This window comes from Microtus oregoni, unplaced genomic scaffold (genome assembly GCF_018167655.1).
Source record: "Microtus oregoni isolate MIOR12 unplaced genomic scaffold, Mior012 000035F_ref0000213, whole genome shotgun sequence".
Lineage (NCBI taxonomy): Eukaryota > Metazoa > Chordata > Mammalia > Rodentia > Cricetidae > Microtus > Microtus oregoni.
Window position 1 is genome coordinate 4,237,951 of NW_024543094.1, and position 16,627 is coordinate 4,254,577.

The following is a 16,627-nucleotide window of genomic DNA, read 5'->3' on the forward strand; positions in this document are numbered from 1 at the left end:
CACTCACTTTCTCTGTCTCCCTACCAGCCAGCAGCTGAGCAAGGAGTAAGTCCTCAAGTCCTAACTTCTGCTGCATCCCCGACTCTCCAAGGTGAAGACTGAAGGGTGGATGATTGTTTCTACTCTATATCTGAGTCTACAGCAAAGAGGCAGAACATTTGAAAACAGTAATCACAAGACTGCAGAGACTCCTGGATGCTGGAGAGGGGGGTGGCGATCCCTAGGTCTTTGGGATTCACACACGGCTGAAACAAGCCTGAAGGCTTCTGCTAGGCGGACCAGGAATGATAGCCTCGTACTTGAGATGATTCAAGTTCTGTTTCACATGACACCATGTCCACAGAAAAGGTATTTTTACAATGGGAAGTGACATTTGGAGAAAAATGATAAGTTTTGAGTTTGCTACGCCATTTTAATTGCAGAAAGAACAATGCTGTCATAGTCCAGTTCCTGGTATTATTCAAGAAGGATGAATTCCTATCAATATTCTCAGGGCAAACCATTAACGTTCGTTCACACTAATGAAGAATCCATCTTTTCCTCTTAATAGGTTGACTTTGTTCCAAAGTTTGAGGACTTTACCCTGCATGAATTTACTTGCTGTCTCACTTGCCTCCAGTGAGCTCTCTGCACCCACAGCCCCTGCTTTGCCTGCCATCCGCACCACACTGCTGCTGGCTCTGTCAGCTTCCAAAACACCTCGGTCTACAATGCCACTGAGGACAGACCCCTGAGAGGCAGAAACATCCTGCTTGTGGGGTGCTGCTCTTAGGGGATCTGTACCCCGGCCTCCAAGGGGAGCTATGGAGAAGAGAGTCTGCTGAGGACTCAGCGTGAGAGGGATTGGCTGGAGCAGGCGGCCGCCAGGCTGTGGAGGTGGCACTACCAGATGGTATTCCTGGGTTTTAGAGAGGGACTGAGGAAGCTTGTCCTTTGGACACAGACCTCGTCACCTACATGAGGACCCGCGAATGGCTTCCCTCCCCTGCACTCTCTCCTTGCCCTGAGACAAGGCTCTTCTTTCTCACCTTCCTGAACTTCTTTTGCTCCTTCCCGAGCATTTTAAAAACAGGGGCTTATTTTTCTTTTCTTTTTAGAGAGGAATATCACAGATTCCAGTCTGGCCTCAACCTCACACTGTGGCCAAGGAAGACCTTGAACTTCTGATCCTCTCATTTCTACCTCCTAAGTGCATGTACCACCCCATGTCTGGTCTGTGTCGGACAGGGGTTGAACCCAGGGCTTGGTGTGCTAGGCAAGCACTCTCGCAACTGAGCCACACCCACAACAGCCTCCTCCTCCTCGGGGTTTTTTTTTTTTTTTTTTTTTTTTTTTTTTTTGTGGAGGAATATGCCATGTCAGTCAGGTTGGCACCAAACTCACTATGTAGTCAAGGCTGGCCTTGAATTCATCCTCTTGCCTTCATTTCCCAAGAGCTGGCATTAATATAATATATTAATTAGTAAATATATCACCATGTTCCACTTAGTTTTATAGCAGTTTCGGATGCACACAAAAACAGAAAACACAGAGTTCCTAAACGCCCTTGAGCTCACACACTCTCCCCCACAATCCGCATCCGCACCAGGGCAGGGCGTCTCTGACAGACAACCAACACGGACAAGGTTACAGCAGGGCTCTCTCTTGGCGTGAGTGTTCTGTAGGCCTGTCTCTGCAGATGTGTAACCTATCCACCTGGATGGCATCCTACAGAATAGACTCTTGGCCTTAGACATTCTCTGCACACTGTCTATTCACCAGTCCCTTCCCCTGGCAATTATTAATCTTAAAAAGTTATTTATTTATTACTGTGTGTGCAATGTGAGTAATTGGCATGCGTGTGTCATAGCACACGGGGAGGTCAGAGGACAACTGTGAAGTCGGTCCCCTCCTTTCACCCTTACATGGCTTCTGGGGACAGAACTCAGGCTTAGCAGTAAACACCGCTACCCACTGAGGTATCGTGTTGGCCCCAGGTGTTGACAGTTTTCCTGCCCCCATAGTTTTATCTTTCCTGAAATGTCCTCTATCTGAGATCGCAGTCTGTAGCTTTGTCAGACTGGCTTCTTTCACTCAGCGTCTCTCATTTCAGGATCCCCCGTCTTCTCAGGCCTGGTGCATGCAAAGCAAACACCCACAGCAGCCCCAGCTCTGGTAGTTCCTGCACCTAGGGTTCCCACCTAAGCAAATGCAACTCAACATCCACAGCAAGAGGAGACTTAGGTTTAACCAACCAGAAACCGACAACTAACCCTACTAACGAGCACTTTCCGCACGAGCCAATCCAATGTAGCTCATCTTGCATCGGCACACATCTTATTCAGGTCTCCTCCCTGCACCTCTCCTGCCAGAGGAGACCTGGCCTGAATTGCTTATGGTCTGTTACTACTTGACTCCCAAGTCTGTCACTGCCCAAATCCAGTCATCCTCCTCATCTGCAGGAAGTACATTTCCAGACTGCCCACCCAACCCGGTGAATGAATGGAACCATCAATCCTATAATCTATGGGTTTTCCTATGCATATACACCTATGAACCACAAATACTTTCACAATTTGGTAATCGAGATGGTTACTAAGTAACTAACAGGTAGGTACCATATTCAGCACGGACACGCTGCACAAGCTGATGCATGTCACGGGTAAGACAGGCAAGGTGGACATAAGGTTCAGTCTACATGTATGCCTCCTGGGGCTCACCCTGCCCACTGTGACTGCAGAATGACTCGGAGGCTGTGCTAGGCAGACAGAATAAATGGGTTGCTCGGTCTAGAGATTCAGCTCGAACACTTGGAAAAGGTATTTTACAGATGGGAAAGTACACGAGGAGCCATACTTGCTACAGAATCTCCTTCTATTTTCAATTACTTGTGTGACTCCACCAAGCTTCCATCTTTCTGCATTTTCCTTGTTGTTCTCTTGCCCCAAGATGATGATAATCAAACAAAATGCTATCCGTGGGGACAAAACCAACGACACAAACTGGCAAACACATGGTCTGGCAGAGGCTGTCACGTGACTCCCTCCTTCTTTCGAGACCGGAGATCAAGCTAACAGCTTGATCCTGAAAGAAAAGACCCAGGAGTACAGTTTTCATTCTGTATTCAAAGGATGCAGCACACCAAGCGACTCCTCAAAGGCAACTGCCTCAAGATGAGAGCGAGGAGGCACGGGCGCGGACAGCTGCCACCCACGCGGATGGCTGCCACCCACCGACGCCCCGCTATGAGTCACCTGTTACACACGTTACGGCGGTTTGCTTTGCAGACAAGACTCATTTATGTCGCTCAAGTACTCTATGCATGGGAGAGAATATTTTAGCAGAAGTGGAGAATAAATGGGACACACGAAACAAGTCTGGAAATGGCCTAGATATTTTCCAGGAAAGAAGACGTGCAAGCCAACCCGGCTACGTCTTCAAGGTGCTGACAGCCCAGCGCAGATCAGAAAACAACGCAGATTGGCTCATGGTGATCTGCCCCTGAGTACAGGTGCAGCAGACGGGGTTAGGCTGGGCCAGAGGCGAGCAGGGACAAATTCCATCCCCTCCCAGATGACAGCGTCTGACCGCTATGCCAGGGCCCTGTTGTTGAGTGTCCTCCTGAAAGGGTAACACTCCACCTTTCCAGATGACGGATGTGAAGATATTGCTGCGCTGGGCACCCAGGCAGGTAGCTTTCCTTCTTTCTACCAAGATCTGTTAGTATATCGTTTCAGTGACCCCATCCCTGACAGAACATCTTAAGGAGAGGAATTATTTCTTCTAGCTCAGTTTCCCAGGGCTCTATTCCATCATAAGTGGGCAGGAGGCAGAGAGAGGTGACACAGGAGAGGGCCAGGGTGAGACAGAGGCCCTAAGTGACATACTCCAAGTAGCCCTGCCCCCAGTAACGCTCTTACTTAACCCATGATGGAACATTATTGCACTGGAGCCCCCACAGTGTAACTGCCTCCGGAAACACCCCCAGACACCACAGGCTTGGGGAAATGGGGTTTCAGCCATGGACTGAAACCTCTGAAATTCAGAGCCAAGTAAACCCACCCTTTCGCTCATGGCAGGATTTATCACAGAGGGAAAACCAACACAGCAGAGCTTCCATGGGTTCCCCACGGCATGAAGAGGTCTATTTCAGAGTAAGAAAGAGCTCTCTCCCACAAGAACCTGGTCTCTTCTCCAGCCCACCATACCCTCGCTGGCAACCCATCCTTTGTTCCATTTTTCTTGTATGCACTATTATATCCCAAAAAGCTCATTTATTGTTTAAATGACTTTTGCGTTTCTTTTTTTTAAAGTGATTTATTTTTATTTTTTTTTATTTTTTTTTGGGGGGGTACCAAAATTCTTTATTTAAAGAAATGGTACAAATGAAAGAACTTAAGCGGATGTTTCGGTGCGACTCATAGAAAAGATAAAGGCAGACCGACATGCACGCACTGCCTCAGTGACCAGTGAAGTCACTGTGGCTCTGGGGAAGTCAGCTTAGCTGTCGTTACTATGGCCCAGGGTGTGCTTGTCAAACAGATATTCTGCCATGCCAGCTTCGGGGGCTCCCATCTTGCGCAAGTTGGTCACGTGGTTACCCAGTTCCTTGATGGATTTCACCTGCTCACTCAGGTAATGTGTCTCAATGAAGTCACACAAGTGGGGGTCATTTTTGTCAGCAGCCAGTTTGTGCAGTTCCAGTAGTGACTGATTCACACTCTTTTCCAGGTGCAGTGCACACTCCATTGCATTCAGCCCGTTCTCCCAGTCATCACGGTCTGGTTTCTTGATATCCTGCAGGAAGATTCGGCCACCTCGTTCGTTCTGCAGCTTCATCAGTTTCTCAGCGTGTTCCCTCTCCTCATGAGATTGATGGAGAAAGTATTTGGCAAAGTTCCTCAGAGCCACATCATCCCGGTCGAAGTAGCAAGACATAGACAGGTAGACGTAGGAGGCATACAGTTCCAGGTTGATCTGGCGGTTGATGGCAGCCTCCGAGTCCTGGTGGTAGTTCTGGCGCACTTGCGAGGGAGACGCGGTGGTCATGGCGGCGGCGGCTGGCGACGCTGGAGCGGCGGAGCGACGAGTTTGCAGAGGGTTCTGGCTTGGAGCAGCCGGCTGGGGTCGGAGGGGTCGAGCGCCGGGTTCCGTTCAAGCACTGTTGAAGCAGGAAACCGCGGCGACTCCGGCGAGAACGTCTGATTTATTTTTATTTTTATATGCATTGGTGTTTAGCCTGCTGGCAGGTCTGTTGGATCCCCTAGAAATGGAGTTATAGACAGTTGTGAGCTGCCACGTGGGTGCTAAGAATTGAACCCGGGTCCTCTGGAAGAGCAGCCAGTGCTCTTAACTGCTGAGTCATCTCTCCAGCCCTGACTTTTGAGTTTCTTGCTTCTGATTGGTGGTGAGAAGACTACATAAACAGGGAGTTAGGTGTAAGGAAACCAAGGACACCAGCAGCTGTGTCTTAGTAGCCAGCTGTGTCCCATTATGGTCAGAGCACCTGCCTATGGTTCAACATCCCGGAGGCTGAAGATATTCTCCTCTGCGTGTCAGAAACGAAGACAGCAGGACACTTTCCCAGTTCCCACGTGTATACTAACAAGAGACCTTAGCTTCATTACACAATCATTTGCACAGCGGTTTTCACACCTTTGAGAGCTTGTCTGGAGGTTCTACCAGGGGAGTGCAGCTACCTTTGACCAGGGACAGTCCTCCTCTATGGCGGAAGATCATCCTCCTACACTGGGAAAGGCTGTCCTCTTCACCTACTAAGTGTATAGCTTCAGGAGGGAGGTAGGGACACCCACCTAGCCAGCCAGATCAGCCAAATCAACCCCAGTGATAACAGTGACAAACATCACAGCCAGAACTCCTTTACACCCCTGACTCCCCTGATGGGCTTTTCAAGAAGATCATGGGAAGAAATAGCCTACAAAATCGTCACTCCTCCACGGTTTGGGAGTACGCAAATGCACACAGACCTCTCTAAAAGTCTACAACACCAGGACCCAGTGGGCAGCTTCCACCCGTCAGGGTCGGCCTCCACTCGCCTGGGGTGGCCTGCTCTACTCTTTCTTTGAAGTGTATTATGATTTTGATTTGATAAAAACACACTTCTGCTCGAAGGATCTGGGTTTTCTCTGATAAATCCTTTCCTTTGTGAGATCTCTGCCCCCACTGTTTGAGAACAACCCCCTCTGAAGTGCATATCCAGAGGGCAGGAGCTCTGTGCTTCCTTCTGCCCACGGTCTGTTCCCTGCGGTATCTCCTGGGCTGAGAAAACACAGCAAGAAATCCCAAGTGAGCTGCACAGAATGAGGAACGGGGGGCGGGGGGGACAGATCTAAGAGCATCAGCAGCCACGGTTGTACTCCCCAGGGCAGGAGAACGGTGACCCCTAGGAACCCGGCATAGCAGAGTGGAGACTGCGCACGCTCGCTGGGGTGTACATTGAGTGTATACAGAAAGGACTGGCCTAAAAGAGACACAAAAGACACTAGATAGGAAGGGGAGCAAGGAGTGACATGCGGCATTGGTACAGGGGAGGTCGTGGTGGGAGGGAGGCCTCCAGAAGATGCCAGTATCCCCGCTTCAGGTAAAACTCAACTGAAGAGGAAGTATGTTCACAAACCTACGCCTTCCCCTGCCCCTGGAAGAGTTCAGAGGACGTCATTTTTTCTTTGTTTCTTCTCTTGGGGTCAGTTAAGGGATGGGGTGCCGCACCCACAGCTCACCGGCACCCTTCTCAGCCATGGTCCGCCTCCACCACGGCCCGGAGGGTCAGAGGGCTGGTCACTCTCTACTGAGCAACGTTCTTGCCCTCAAGGGGCACCAAACATGCTTACGGGACTTGGCTCTATTGCTTGGCTGCAGGCTGCCCCTTTAGACAGATGCTATGGGTATAGCAGTGGATACACACCCAATGGCTGAGAGGCCAGTGAGCTGGGTACAGAGGGGAGAGAACTTCCCTAAGACAGTGGAACAGAACTGAATGGTACCAACTTATTTTCCCTTCGCATGCCACAGGTTATGGGCCACAGACAGGGCATGCTGGAAGCTCTCAGCCACCAATGACCCGCAGGCAGGCCAAGGCATGACAAACAGCTTCTCAATTGGGTCAGAGAGACCCTGTAGTGGACACAAAGACTGGGCATGTCCAACTGTCCACAAATAAGAAAGCAATACGCAAGGCCCAGGTGGCCAGTGTGTGAGGGTCCTGGCTACCAGAAGCCCCCAACAGTAGTGGGCACCGGAGATACACAACTCTTTCTTAGGGGTGTACCGGTCACTTTAGGGGCATGAGCCTCATGTAGAGTGGTCCATGCTGTGGTACTATAAAGGGACTGGCGAAGCCCGTGTCCACATTGCGTCTGCCTCCAAGAGCCTGACCCTTGTAAAGACAGACCCCACACAGCACATCCCTCCTCTGTGAATTCTGTCCTAGCCTTCCCGGAGCTTCTGGTAACAGCTGGGTCACTGTCAACCCCAGCTCTGTGTCCTTTGCGGATCCGTCATCCTTCCAGTTTTCTAAGCCTGATTCTCCTGTTTGGACATCCTATTTGGACAGCCTGGAGGGGCTGAAGAAAAGGCCTTGAAGCTGTGCCTCAGACATAATACCAGGAGGTCCCAGAGGGAAGGAGAGAAGCACAAAAGCCGTCAGGGACAGTTAAAAGCTCATGGGCACTGAATGCCCATGTGTTGGGGAGAAGAAGTCCCTCAGACTTCAAGTGACAATGAAAGCGTTTCTCCTATCGCTAGGGCCCTCTTCAGTGTACATCTCCAAAGGAGAGCTGACCCAGCCCCTTAAGAAGAACTCTGAGGAGAAAGGACATGAGCTCGCCTCAGTTGCGTTCATTTCATCTCCACACACATCTCTCCCTTGCTGAAGTCCCCACCACCCACAAGCGCACTGCTGGGACACTTCCCAATTATCAGGATGCTTTGCAAAACCCCAACCCTCTCATCGCCACAGGAGGATCAACTGAGGCCACCCTCATCACGTATGCAGCCCACGACCCGTAAGCACTGCCTCCCAGCCCTGGGGCCAGCTCATCAGGACTCCGGCCACCCTATCTGCCCCCAAGAGGCTCAGCCTTTGTAGATCTGCCTGTAGACATTCCAAGACCTCAAGGCCACAGGATACACAGTGTCCCCATTTCTACTTCTGTGTCCTCACTACTGGGGGCAGCGAGGCAAGCAGCACCACTTCCGCACAGGCTCCTCTGCCAGGGACGGCAGCAGTGGCTGCCACCGCGGCTCCACAGCTCGGAGCACCGATCTCTTTACAAGTGTTCTGATTTCCCTGCATGAATCAATCGTTCAGCAGGTTTTCTTGCCTCTGTCCCGTTCCCCGTGTGGAAGTCTCCTTTGTGTTTTCCCCTCTGGATTCTTATTCTTAGTTTCTTAGGCAGCCATTTAAAGCCTTCTCGTAGCAGGGTCCTCTGCTTGTTCCCCTGTCTCCTTACTTGGCTCTTACATGGTTTCTCTGACTTTCAGTGGAAATGTATTCACTATCCAGTGTTAGAAGTTTCAGTTTTTGGTTTAAGGAAACTGAATGAATAACTGTGATCTGAATACTAAAAGTCTCAATGATAGAATTTGCTGGAAAGAAAAAAAAGAAGAAATCAGCAAGATTGGATAGCAGAATGTAGATTTAAAAAAAAAATCAGACATTGCTTCAAATCTGTCCCCAAAGCAACTTCTAATATACAACACCCTCCCCCTGTCAAACAGAATAAAGTGAGACACACTAAGGAGGAGACCGTGGGATATGGCAGTGAGCAGACGCAGACTTTGGCCAACCGCTTGGCTGTCTTCCCCGCAGGTGCGGGCGCGCACAGTGTGAGTGTGCTGTGGGTGGGTGGATGCTCACACAGCCACTCGGTCCCAGGTGTCCTGTGCTCCTGAGACAGGACAAAGGCAAGGGCCCTGTGCCCAGCTGATGCTCCACGATGTTGAAGAGAATTTGAGATTTGGGAGCTCTGGGGACGGCCATTCTTTAAACACTATGAAACGAACAGGGGAAAGCTCCCTTACAGATCACCATGAAAAAGGTGAAGGCAGCTGGCCAAACAGGCATGGTTTGGTGGGGATGGCCCTTCCTTCCCAGAGCAGTTTCCTGTGCAAGAGTCTCCATTGCTTCCTCCCTAGGCTTCATAAGGATTGGGGCGGGAGGGTTTGCATGGTCAGCCTCAGGGTCCCTTGGCTGCCAGTGCACCCCAGTAGGCCCTGAACTCTCAGTAAGGCCCCTCAGCAGGCCTGAGAAATCCACCAACCCCAAGTTCAGTTTACAAGCAGCCTGCTTTGTGTCTCAGGACTGAAAGCTCCAGTGGCCTCCCACAGTGGTCTCTCCCAGGTGACAGAACCACAGGAGGAAGCAGCTGCCTTCCTCCTCGCAAGCCAACACGAGGAAAAAGGCCGGAGTGCTCCAGGAATGAAGACCTAGCTAGCTTGCACACAGCCCGAGTGCCTTGCCGCAGCCGTGGGGGCCATCACACCTCGCTGTGGAGGCAGGAGTGACGCCTTTTCACTGGCACCCCGACACAGCCTCGCAGGCTTGTTCTGGTTGAGACTAGCCAGCCTGCTGCCAGCCTTTTACAGCCCCGGGAACTGTGGGACCAGACAGGATTTATCTATCACTCGATCAAACTTTGCACATTTGGAGGTAGCCTCTCATCTTAGCTCAAAATACACGACAAGAAGCAGACTCGTCTAAATGAAGGCGTCTTTTGCAGCCATAACTGGCATCTCGCCTCATTATTTCCCAGGAGACTAAAAATTAAAGCAAAGCTTGCTCTCCTAAGGCTATGGCCCCGCCAGCTCAGCAGCGCGTTTCAGCACCAGCTTCGGGGACAGTCGCCATCGGGGGGGAGGGGGCACAAACTGGCCCGAATCACCCAGGTGCTCCCCCTCTACCCGAGGTAGGTGTCCTGGCGTCAGGAAAGCAGAGGGCTTCTGCGAACCCCCGCCAAAAACACTGCTCCAAACAAAATGATGAGTGGTAACGCCATCTATCCCATATGGTCCTCTGCACTGGGGACGTCCCTTGTCCAGAGGACAGCAATTACTCTACGCCCTGAGGATGCAGGAGGGTCCTCTAGGAGGCTCGGCCCGCCGCGACCCCGGGGATTCGGCTGTGACACCCCGCGGTGGTGCACCTTTCGGCCCCCGCCACATAGAACCACAGGTCTTTGTGTCGCGTGTCGCGGCACCTCCAGGGAAGACCCAGGAGCCAAAATGTCTCTCTAGTTCCGAGACTTTGGATTTCGGCCCGGCTCGCACAGAGCTGGAGGGGCCTGGGCCGAGGTTCTCCGACGAGGCGCCGCGCCCTCCCAGGGGCTCGGACGCCACTTACCGCAGCTAGCACGCAGCCTGTGCCGCTCAGACGCGGGCTGAGTCCCCGGCGCGGCGCTCGAGGGGGGGCGCCAGGCCAAGTGGCATCGCGCGCCCCGGGCTAGGTGCAAACGCGCCCCGCGTGGCCGCCCGCGGGGTCCCCGGGCCACAGAAGATTGTGCGCGTCTGGGGAGGAAGGGGGCGCGGCGCGGCACCCAAGTCACAGCAAAGCCACCCGCTCGCGGGGCTCCCGGTCTGTGCAGCGGGCCCAGGGGGTGCAAGGCGGTGACCCCCAACCTTAGCCTGCTGCGCCACACTGGCCGCACCCACTCTCGCGCACCCACTCCGCAGCAGGTCTCCTCCCGCGCCGGGAGGGGCCGGGAAATCCCGCCCGCCGCCGCCGACGTCACTGGTGCGTCACTGGGGCTCCCGCGCCGGGTTCCGCGCCCCCTCGCCCCTCGCCTCCCCCCCCCCCCCCCCCCCCCCCCCCCCCGAGACCCGCCCTCCCGGGGCGCGCGCATCCGGAAGAGTTCACGGCTCCGGGGCAGATACCCGCGTGTAGAGTGGGGACGGCCAGCTCAGGATACTTCACCTGGGGACACTTAGGGAGCCTCACGCCGAGGAAGGTGGGCGCTGCGAGCGCAGAAGCCTAACACCTGGAAATGCGCACCGTCCTTAAGCCGACGTCGCTAAGCAACGTGGGCAAGACCGCCACGCGACGGGGCTGGGCAGAGCAGCTGCCTCCCAGCCAGCCACTGGAGTGCAAATGGACAGCAGGGCGCTGCTGGCTGCCGCGGGGAATCCTGGCGGCTCCCAGCGGTGAGACGGTCCGGTCGTGGCTGGCCAGGCCTCGCCCTAATGGAATTGTGTCTTGTGATTCTCATTGTAAACCGATGAATTACCACACTCCTCTTCCTTGAGGGAGAAGCGACTTCAGTCACGTCCCTTTTCCAACTCTCATAAAATGACACAAAGCCCTCTGAAGACAGAAGCCCGGAAAACATTTCGAGCAGAGTTTCTAAGATGCGAAGAGAAGGAGGCCGTGTTACTTCTGTCTGTAAACACCTTTGACAGGGAGATTTCTTGAAAATCTTCCTCCTATCCACCTTCAGCGACCATTTCCTGGAGTGACACTGGACAGGGTACCTCAGATTTTCACAGATCTAGCTCACGTTTCTCACTGTAGGCTGGGCAAAGGTGCACCTTGGCGACGTGGAGCTGCCCCAAGAGGCCAGAAAGGCCGGCTGGGGCAGAAAATCACTCCAATTGTCTTTATAGCTCTGAGGAGTCCCCCTGGGTTCCCAGAATTAAACTATGACGCAACGATTTAGCCAGCAATGCTCACAGCACAGAGGCTGTTCGAGTGAGAAAGACCAGAGATACTGCAGTTGGAAATTCCAGCAGCACAAAACGTGTTCACTATTGCACTCTCTGATCCAGCGTCTCTCCTGCAATCCTTGGCTGAGTAGCACACTCTTCCCCCAAACTCGCTGCATCAAAGCTGAGCTTAGGTTTCCTTTTATGAGCATTCTAAGGCTTTTGGTGCCAGCTGTTCAGTTGTAAGGGCTGTCAATAGATAAACTCTCTGGTTGACTGGACAGTTGCTGGAACACCCCAGTCTCTCAGGCCCTATTTTGTCTTACACACATACAGACCAATGTTCAGCCTCTAGGGCTCTGGAGGGCAAGTTTACTTCCTTTGGACCACTCTAACAAAGATCTCATCCCCTTCCAGAAGCAGCCATTCTGGAGGACCAAACCTGTAACACGTGGGCCTCTGGGGGACATAAAACACCCTAAGTATAGCATGATCAAGGACAGAAAGAACAGAATACTAACTGTAAAATGTTGTGTGCACAGGCTATAGCAGTAGCAGACTCACACTTCTTTGTACAGCTGCTTCTGGTACAGCAGGCAACAAGTGAACTTTTAGTTTCAAAAAGAGATCCAAATTCGAATTTTTCTGTAGATCTAAATGTAGCCGTGCTGACCTCCGAGAGGATGGTTGTGTTCAACTCTGCCATTCTCAACCCTGCCAGTGGCTTAGTCAGTGTTTGCTTTTACTTTTTAAACCCCGGCAACAGAAGAAACTTAAGTTATTCACTCATTATAAAAACTATAGAGTAGATTTTACTAAAATCTTAGAAAACACTATTTTTAAAAACTTTGAATTGGATTTTTAGGTTTTTGAAAACAGTTTGAAAGAGATCAAAATTTGAGTCGGAAAACGCTTCTTGTGATCAGCCAACAGAGGCTGGGGTGAGGCCAGCTTATTTCACATGAAGGATGAGCCAAACTTGCCACAGGCTCATCTCTGAAAAACTCATCTCTCGTGGGCTCTGCTCCTGAGAGGAAAAGCTCTCAGGGCTGCGGGAGGAGGGCCGAGCCAACCCCAGCCTTCAGAGGGTGCACCGGCGTCTCGGAGTTTCCCTCCAACAGCAGCAGGATAGTGCTTTTTGCCCGTGTCTTGTAATGCACACTGCATTTGAGTGTGTATTGCATTTCAGCAACCAGAGCTGCCCGCTGGATCTCGCAATGTATAAAGTGTTGCTCTGATTTGTGGAGTTCTCAGAAAAAAATGGCAAAGCTGTCCAAAATATGAGATACATTTGGGAGCAAATTGAATAATTTTGTCACCTATGTGGGGGCCAAACCCCACTGGTCAGTTAAAGGGTAATCAGCAATGAAAGGGGGGATCCTGAGGTAGATAACCCAATAGAAAGTAAAAATATGGTATTCTTTAGTCTCTACTTACCTTTCCCAACATGGTAGCTCCTCTTCTTTGTCAATTTGGGGCATTAGCAAGTTATCCAAAATAGTGGGAACTAGAGAGCCGGGAAAGGGCTCCAGTGGGCCTCCCCTTTCTGCACCCTGAGATATCCAAACAGGCAGGCAGAGGGAGGACGCGGGTTGCAAGCTTGCACTGATAAAGCGCTGCTGCTGACTTCCCGGGGACAGAAAAACGCTAAACCAGATTGAAAAGCTGCGAAGCAGCACAGATGCAGGCAGAGGAACAGCAGTTGCACCCCTGTGCCTTCTGTCACTGCAGGCACCTGCTGCTCTGCAGCCCTTCCCACTGCAAAGGCTGGAAGATGGGTGGATGCTCATCCCACATGCCTGGCCTGGACCTGCTGCTGGCATTCTTGCCAAGGTGAAACACTTCGATGCCTGTCTTCACACAGATGTCTATCCATCCGTTAGGTGGTAACATCACTTTCTGTCTTTAGAGAGGCTTTCTGCCTCGGCATAGTGATGCATGCATGTTATCCCAGAGCTCAGAGGACTGTGAGTGTCAGGCTAGCCTGGTGGACACAAACCCTCCCTTACAAAACAAGGGCTGGGAATGTAGCTCAGTGGCAGGAGGCTTTCTAAAGTGTTCCTGCCGTTCTCAGAGCACCTCAGTTCCCCCTCCCCAGCACTTACCATGCATTGTAACTTGCCCACAAGCTGAGTGCTACCTGCTGCACTTCCAGTGGTTTCTCACCAGCCTGTAAGGCCCATGAGGCAAGAACAGCTGGATTATATGTATATCATATCTGCAGCTCTATTCTCAATCAGGCCTGCCACAAGAAGGGACAGAAGACACTCTGCTATCTAAAATGAGAGGCTGATCTTGGGACTGAGTTCATTTAAGGACAGGAAAAGTTGAAATATAGAACAAACACTAAAATTAAGGAATGAGAGATGCCTCGTTGTAGAAATTTATAGGGGAACCAAGGAGAACAGATGGGGCTTCTTAAAAAGCCACCATTGTGTGAACTTTCCTGAGAAGACAGGAACAAACATCTCACCTCAGATAGGAACTCAGAGACAGAAACAAATGAGTTCATTCAAGTGTAGCTTGGTGAAGCAATGTGTCTAATTAGGGTTACTTACAGAAGCATGGGTATCACTGAAGGAAGAATCTCCAACTCTTAAGTGTCATCAGGAAGGGGCATGACCTTGTGAGCCTCTCCTCAGAGCAACCATTAACTGTATAAATTCTCTGGCGAGACCCTTCCACAGAAACTGTTAAGGTCAACACACCTAACCTAAGGTTAACACACCTAAGGGAGGCTGGGAGCCTGTTAACTGCTAGGGCAGTGGGGCTTTGTGACCAGCCCACGCCAAGCGACCATTATCTGCCTATAAATCCTCAGGGAAGAGGTGGCGTGTGAATCACTTTCTTCTAGTAACCATTAGCTCTCTAAAAATCCAACGGTAGGGAGGTGCCTGTGTGCTTCTCCTTACCCATGACAGGAAGTTAACGGGCCCCTCTTGTGCAGATCTCCCGAGGGTAATCACAATGGCTTAGAGTTCAAAAACACAAAAGACATGACAGACCCAGAGAGCAGCATTCCCGACACCCCACCCTCTCCTCCAGTTCCTACATCATGTTCATCCCCTTCCGCAATGTTCTGAGACTTACACACAATATAGCTGCCTCACTTAGGGCCAAGCACCCAAAAGTCACTTATTCTTAGGACTTGGGCCAGTCACAAGACTCTGCGGTCATCCCTGCCCACTGTAAGAGGTTTCTCTGACCAAAGATGACAACCCCTGTAATTTATGGGCATAAAAATAAATATTCGTAAGGCAATCTGAAAGGCGCTATGCAAATTAGTCAGTAGGGAGAAAGCTTCCAACTCAGCCCCAGCTTGGTTTCTTTTTTACATCCTGCATAGCAGGTAGTGTCTTCAACAGTATGGCCTTACCATCCAGGCTTGGTGGGCAGTCAACAGCAGTGGCAATGGCCTGTACTATTTAGGGTTTTAGGTTTCATTGGCCAAAAATTAATACGGAAGTATCCTATTCCTACCACTGTAATGTGTGTTCAATTGCTCTATGGCCTCTCGAAGTGCCCTTTCCCACCCTTGCAGTGTGAGTGTGAGTGTGAGTGTGTGTGTGTGAGCTGTGGCAGTTTCTACACAAGGGCTTATTTGCATCCCTTGCTGACAGGCTTTGGCCTATTGGTGACTCTTAGTTACTTTCAAGCCTACATTGAGGCCTTATGGCCAGACTTTAAATGAATTTAGTGATCAGTCTTGGGGTGCCTGAGGGCACATAGCCTGTGTTTTAGTAAGGGCATCTGCTTCTTGGCTTCTGGGAAGACTCAATGGGCTGTGGACTCTTGGACAGAGAACTACTGACCCTGATTCCTGTTGAACTCTGTGTTCCCTCCCACACTAGGTCATCCGTGAAGCTGGACTAAGACCCAGCTTAAGTGCAGACTAATAACAAACATGACTGGCTGACTGATGCACAGAACAGATACAACAATCTCAGAGTCACAAGAGGGAAAACTATGTGATCACTGATGCAAAGTTCTAGAAAATCAGAATTATACCTAGATGCCAGTAATCAACACATCAGTTCGTGGGCAACTGACAGAGACCATCTGCAAAGGGCATGATGAAACACTGAGTGGGATGGTGGTTGCATGAAGATATAAATACTTGTTAAAATGTATCCAACTACATATTTTACATATGCACACTTACTTTGTTAATTCTCTCTCAATAGAGTCCTCATAATTCTTTTTTTTTGGTTTTTCGAGACAGGGTTTCTCTGTGGTTTTGGAGCCTGTCCTGAAACTAGCTCTTGTAGACCAGGCTGGTCTCGAACTCACAGAGATCCGCCTGCCTCTGCCTCCCAAGTGTTGGGATTAAAGGCGTGCGCCACCACTACCCAGCTTCTCATAATTCTTTATATTAGATATTGGTAAAACAAAAAGGGTCCACAGTGGATGAAGAAGGACATAAATCACCACATCCCCCAAATACTCAAGAAATGCCCCTACTTCATATAAAAGCTACAGTCCACTCTGTAATATGCATTTTTGTGTCTATTTTGATTCCATCTTTAAAGAGAGTGTTTTGTTCAATTAATTTCCCTTAAAGACTCAAATCATCATTCTCCACTAACCAAAATAACCAAATATAGATAAACTCTATTTTTAAAATGGCTATTTGTCTGCACTCCAAAGACAACATCTACTTCCCTACTGTCAATGTTATAAATATTCCAAAGAGTGACTAGGGAGAAAGAAAGGATAAAAAATTATTGCATAGGAAAAACATTATTGCAATTAAAGCTCAAGTATTTTTAGTCATTTAGCTACATATTAAACACTGTTTCACAAAGGGACCAACAGACTTATATACAGCATAATTTGATAAGAGTTTAGCCTTAAAAATAACATATAATGGGCAATGGTGGTACACATCTTTAATACCAGCACTCCGGAGGCAGAGGTAGGTGAATCTCTGAGTTCAAGGCCATCCTGGTCTACAGAGTGAGTTCCAGGACAGCCAGTGTTACACAGAGAATCC

At 50.5% G+C, this 16,627-nt stretch overlaps 2 protein-coding genes across 3 annotated transcripts in view; both read right to left on the reverse strand.

The window, feature by feature from the left end:
- LOC121432656 (guanine nucleotide-binding protein G(I)/G(S)/G(O) subunit gamma-4-like) overlaps positions 1-11,046 on the reverse strand; it is a 44,670-nt gene extending 33,624 nt beyond the window's left edge. Inside the window, exon 1 of one of the 2 annotated variants that reach the window (XM_041630770.1) lies at positions 10,910-11,046. The gene's annotated coding sequence lies outside the window, so the exon portion shown is untranslated. Of the gene's footprint in view, positions 1-10,339; positions 10,703-10,909 lie in introns of those variants that run through there. The other variant, XM_041630769.1, reaches the window with a different exon arrangement.
- Positions 4,329-5,191, reverse strand: LOC121432655 (ferritin heavy chain-like). Its single transcript, XM_041630768.1, has one exon. It carries the CDS (start codon positions 5,026-5,028, stop codon positions 4,480-4,482), a length of 549 nt encoding a protein of 182 aa, XP_041486702.1. The 5' UTR covers positions 5,029-5,191; the 3' UTR covers positions 4,329-4,479.
- Positions 11,047-16,627: the final 5,581 nt, after the last annotated feature.

Bases quoted from the DNA above. Each gene is read 5' to 3' on its own strand.
- LOC121432655 (XM_041630768.1), bottom strand. From the start codon at position 5,028: ATGACCACCGCGTCTCCCTCGCAAGTGCGCCAGAACTACCACCAGGAC.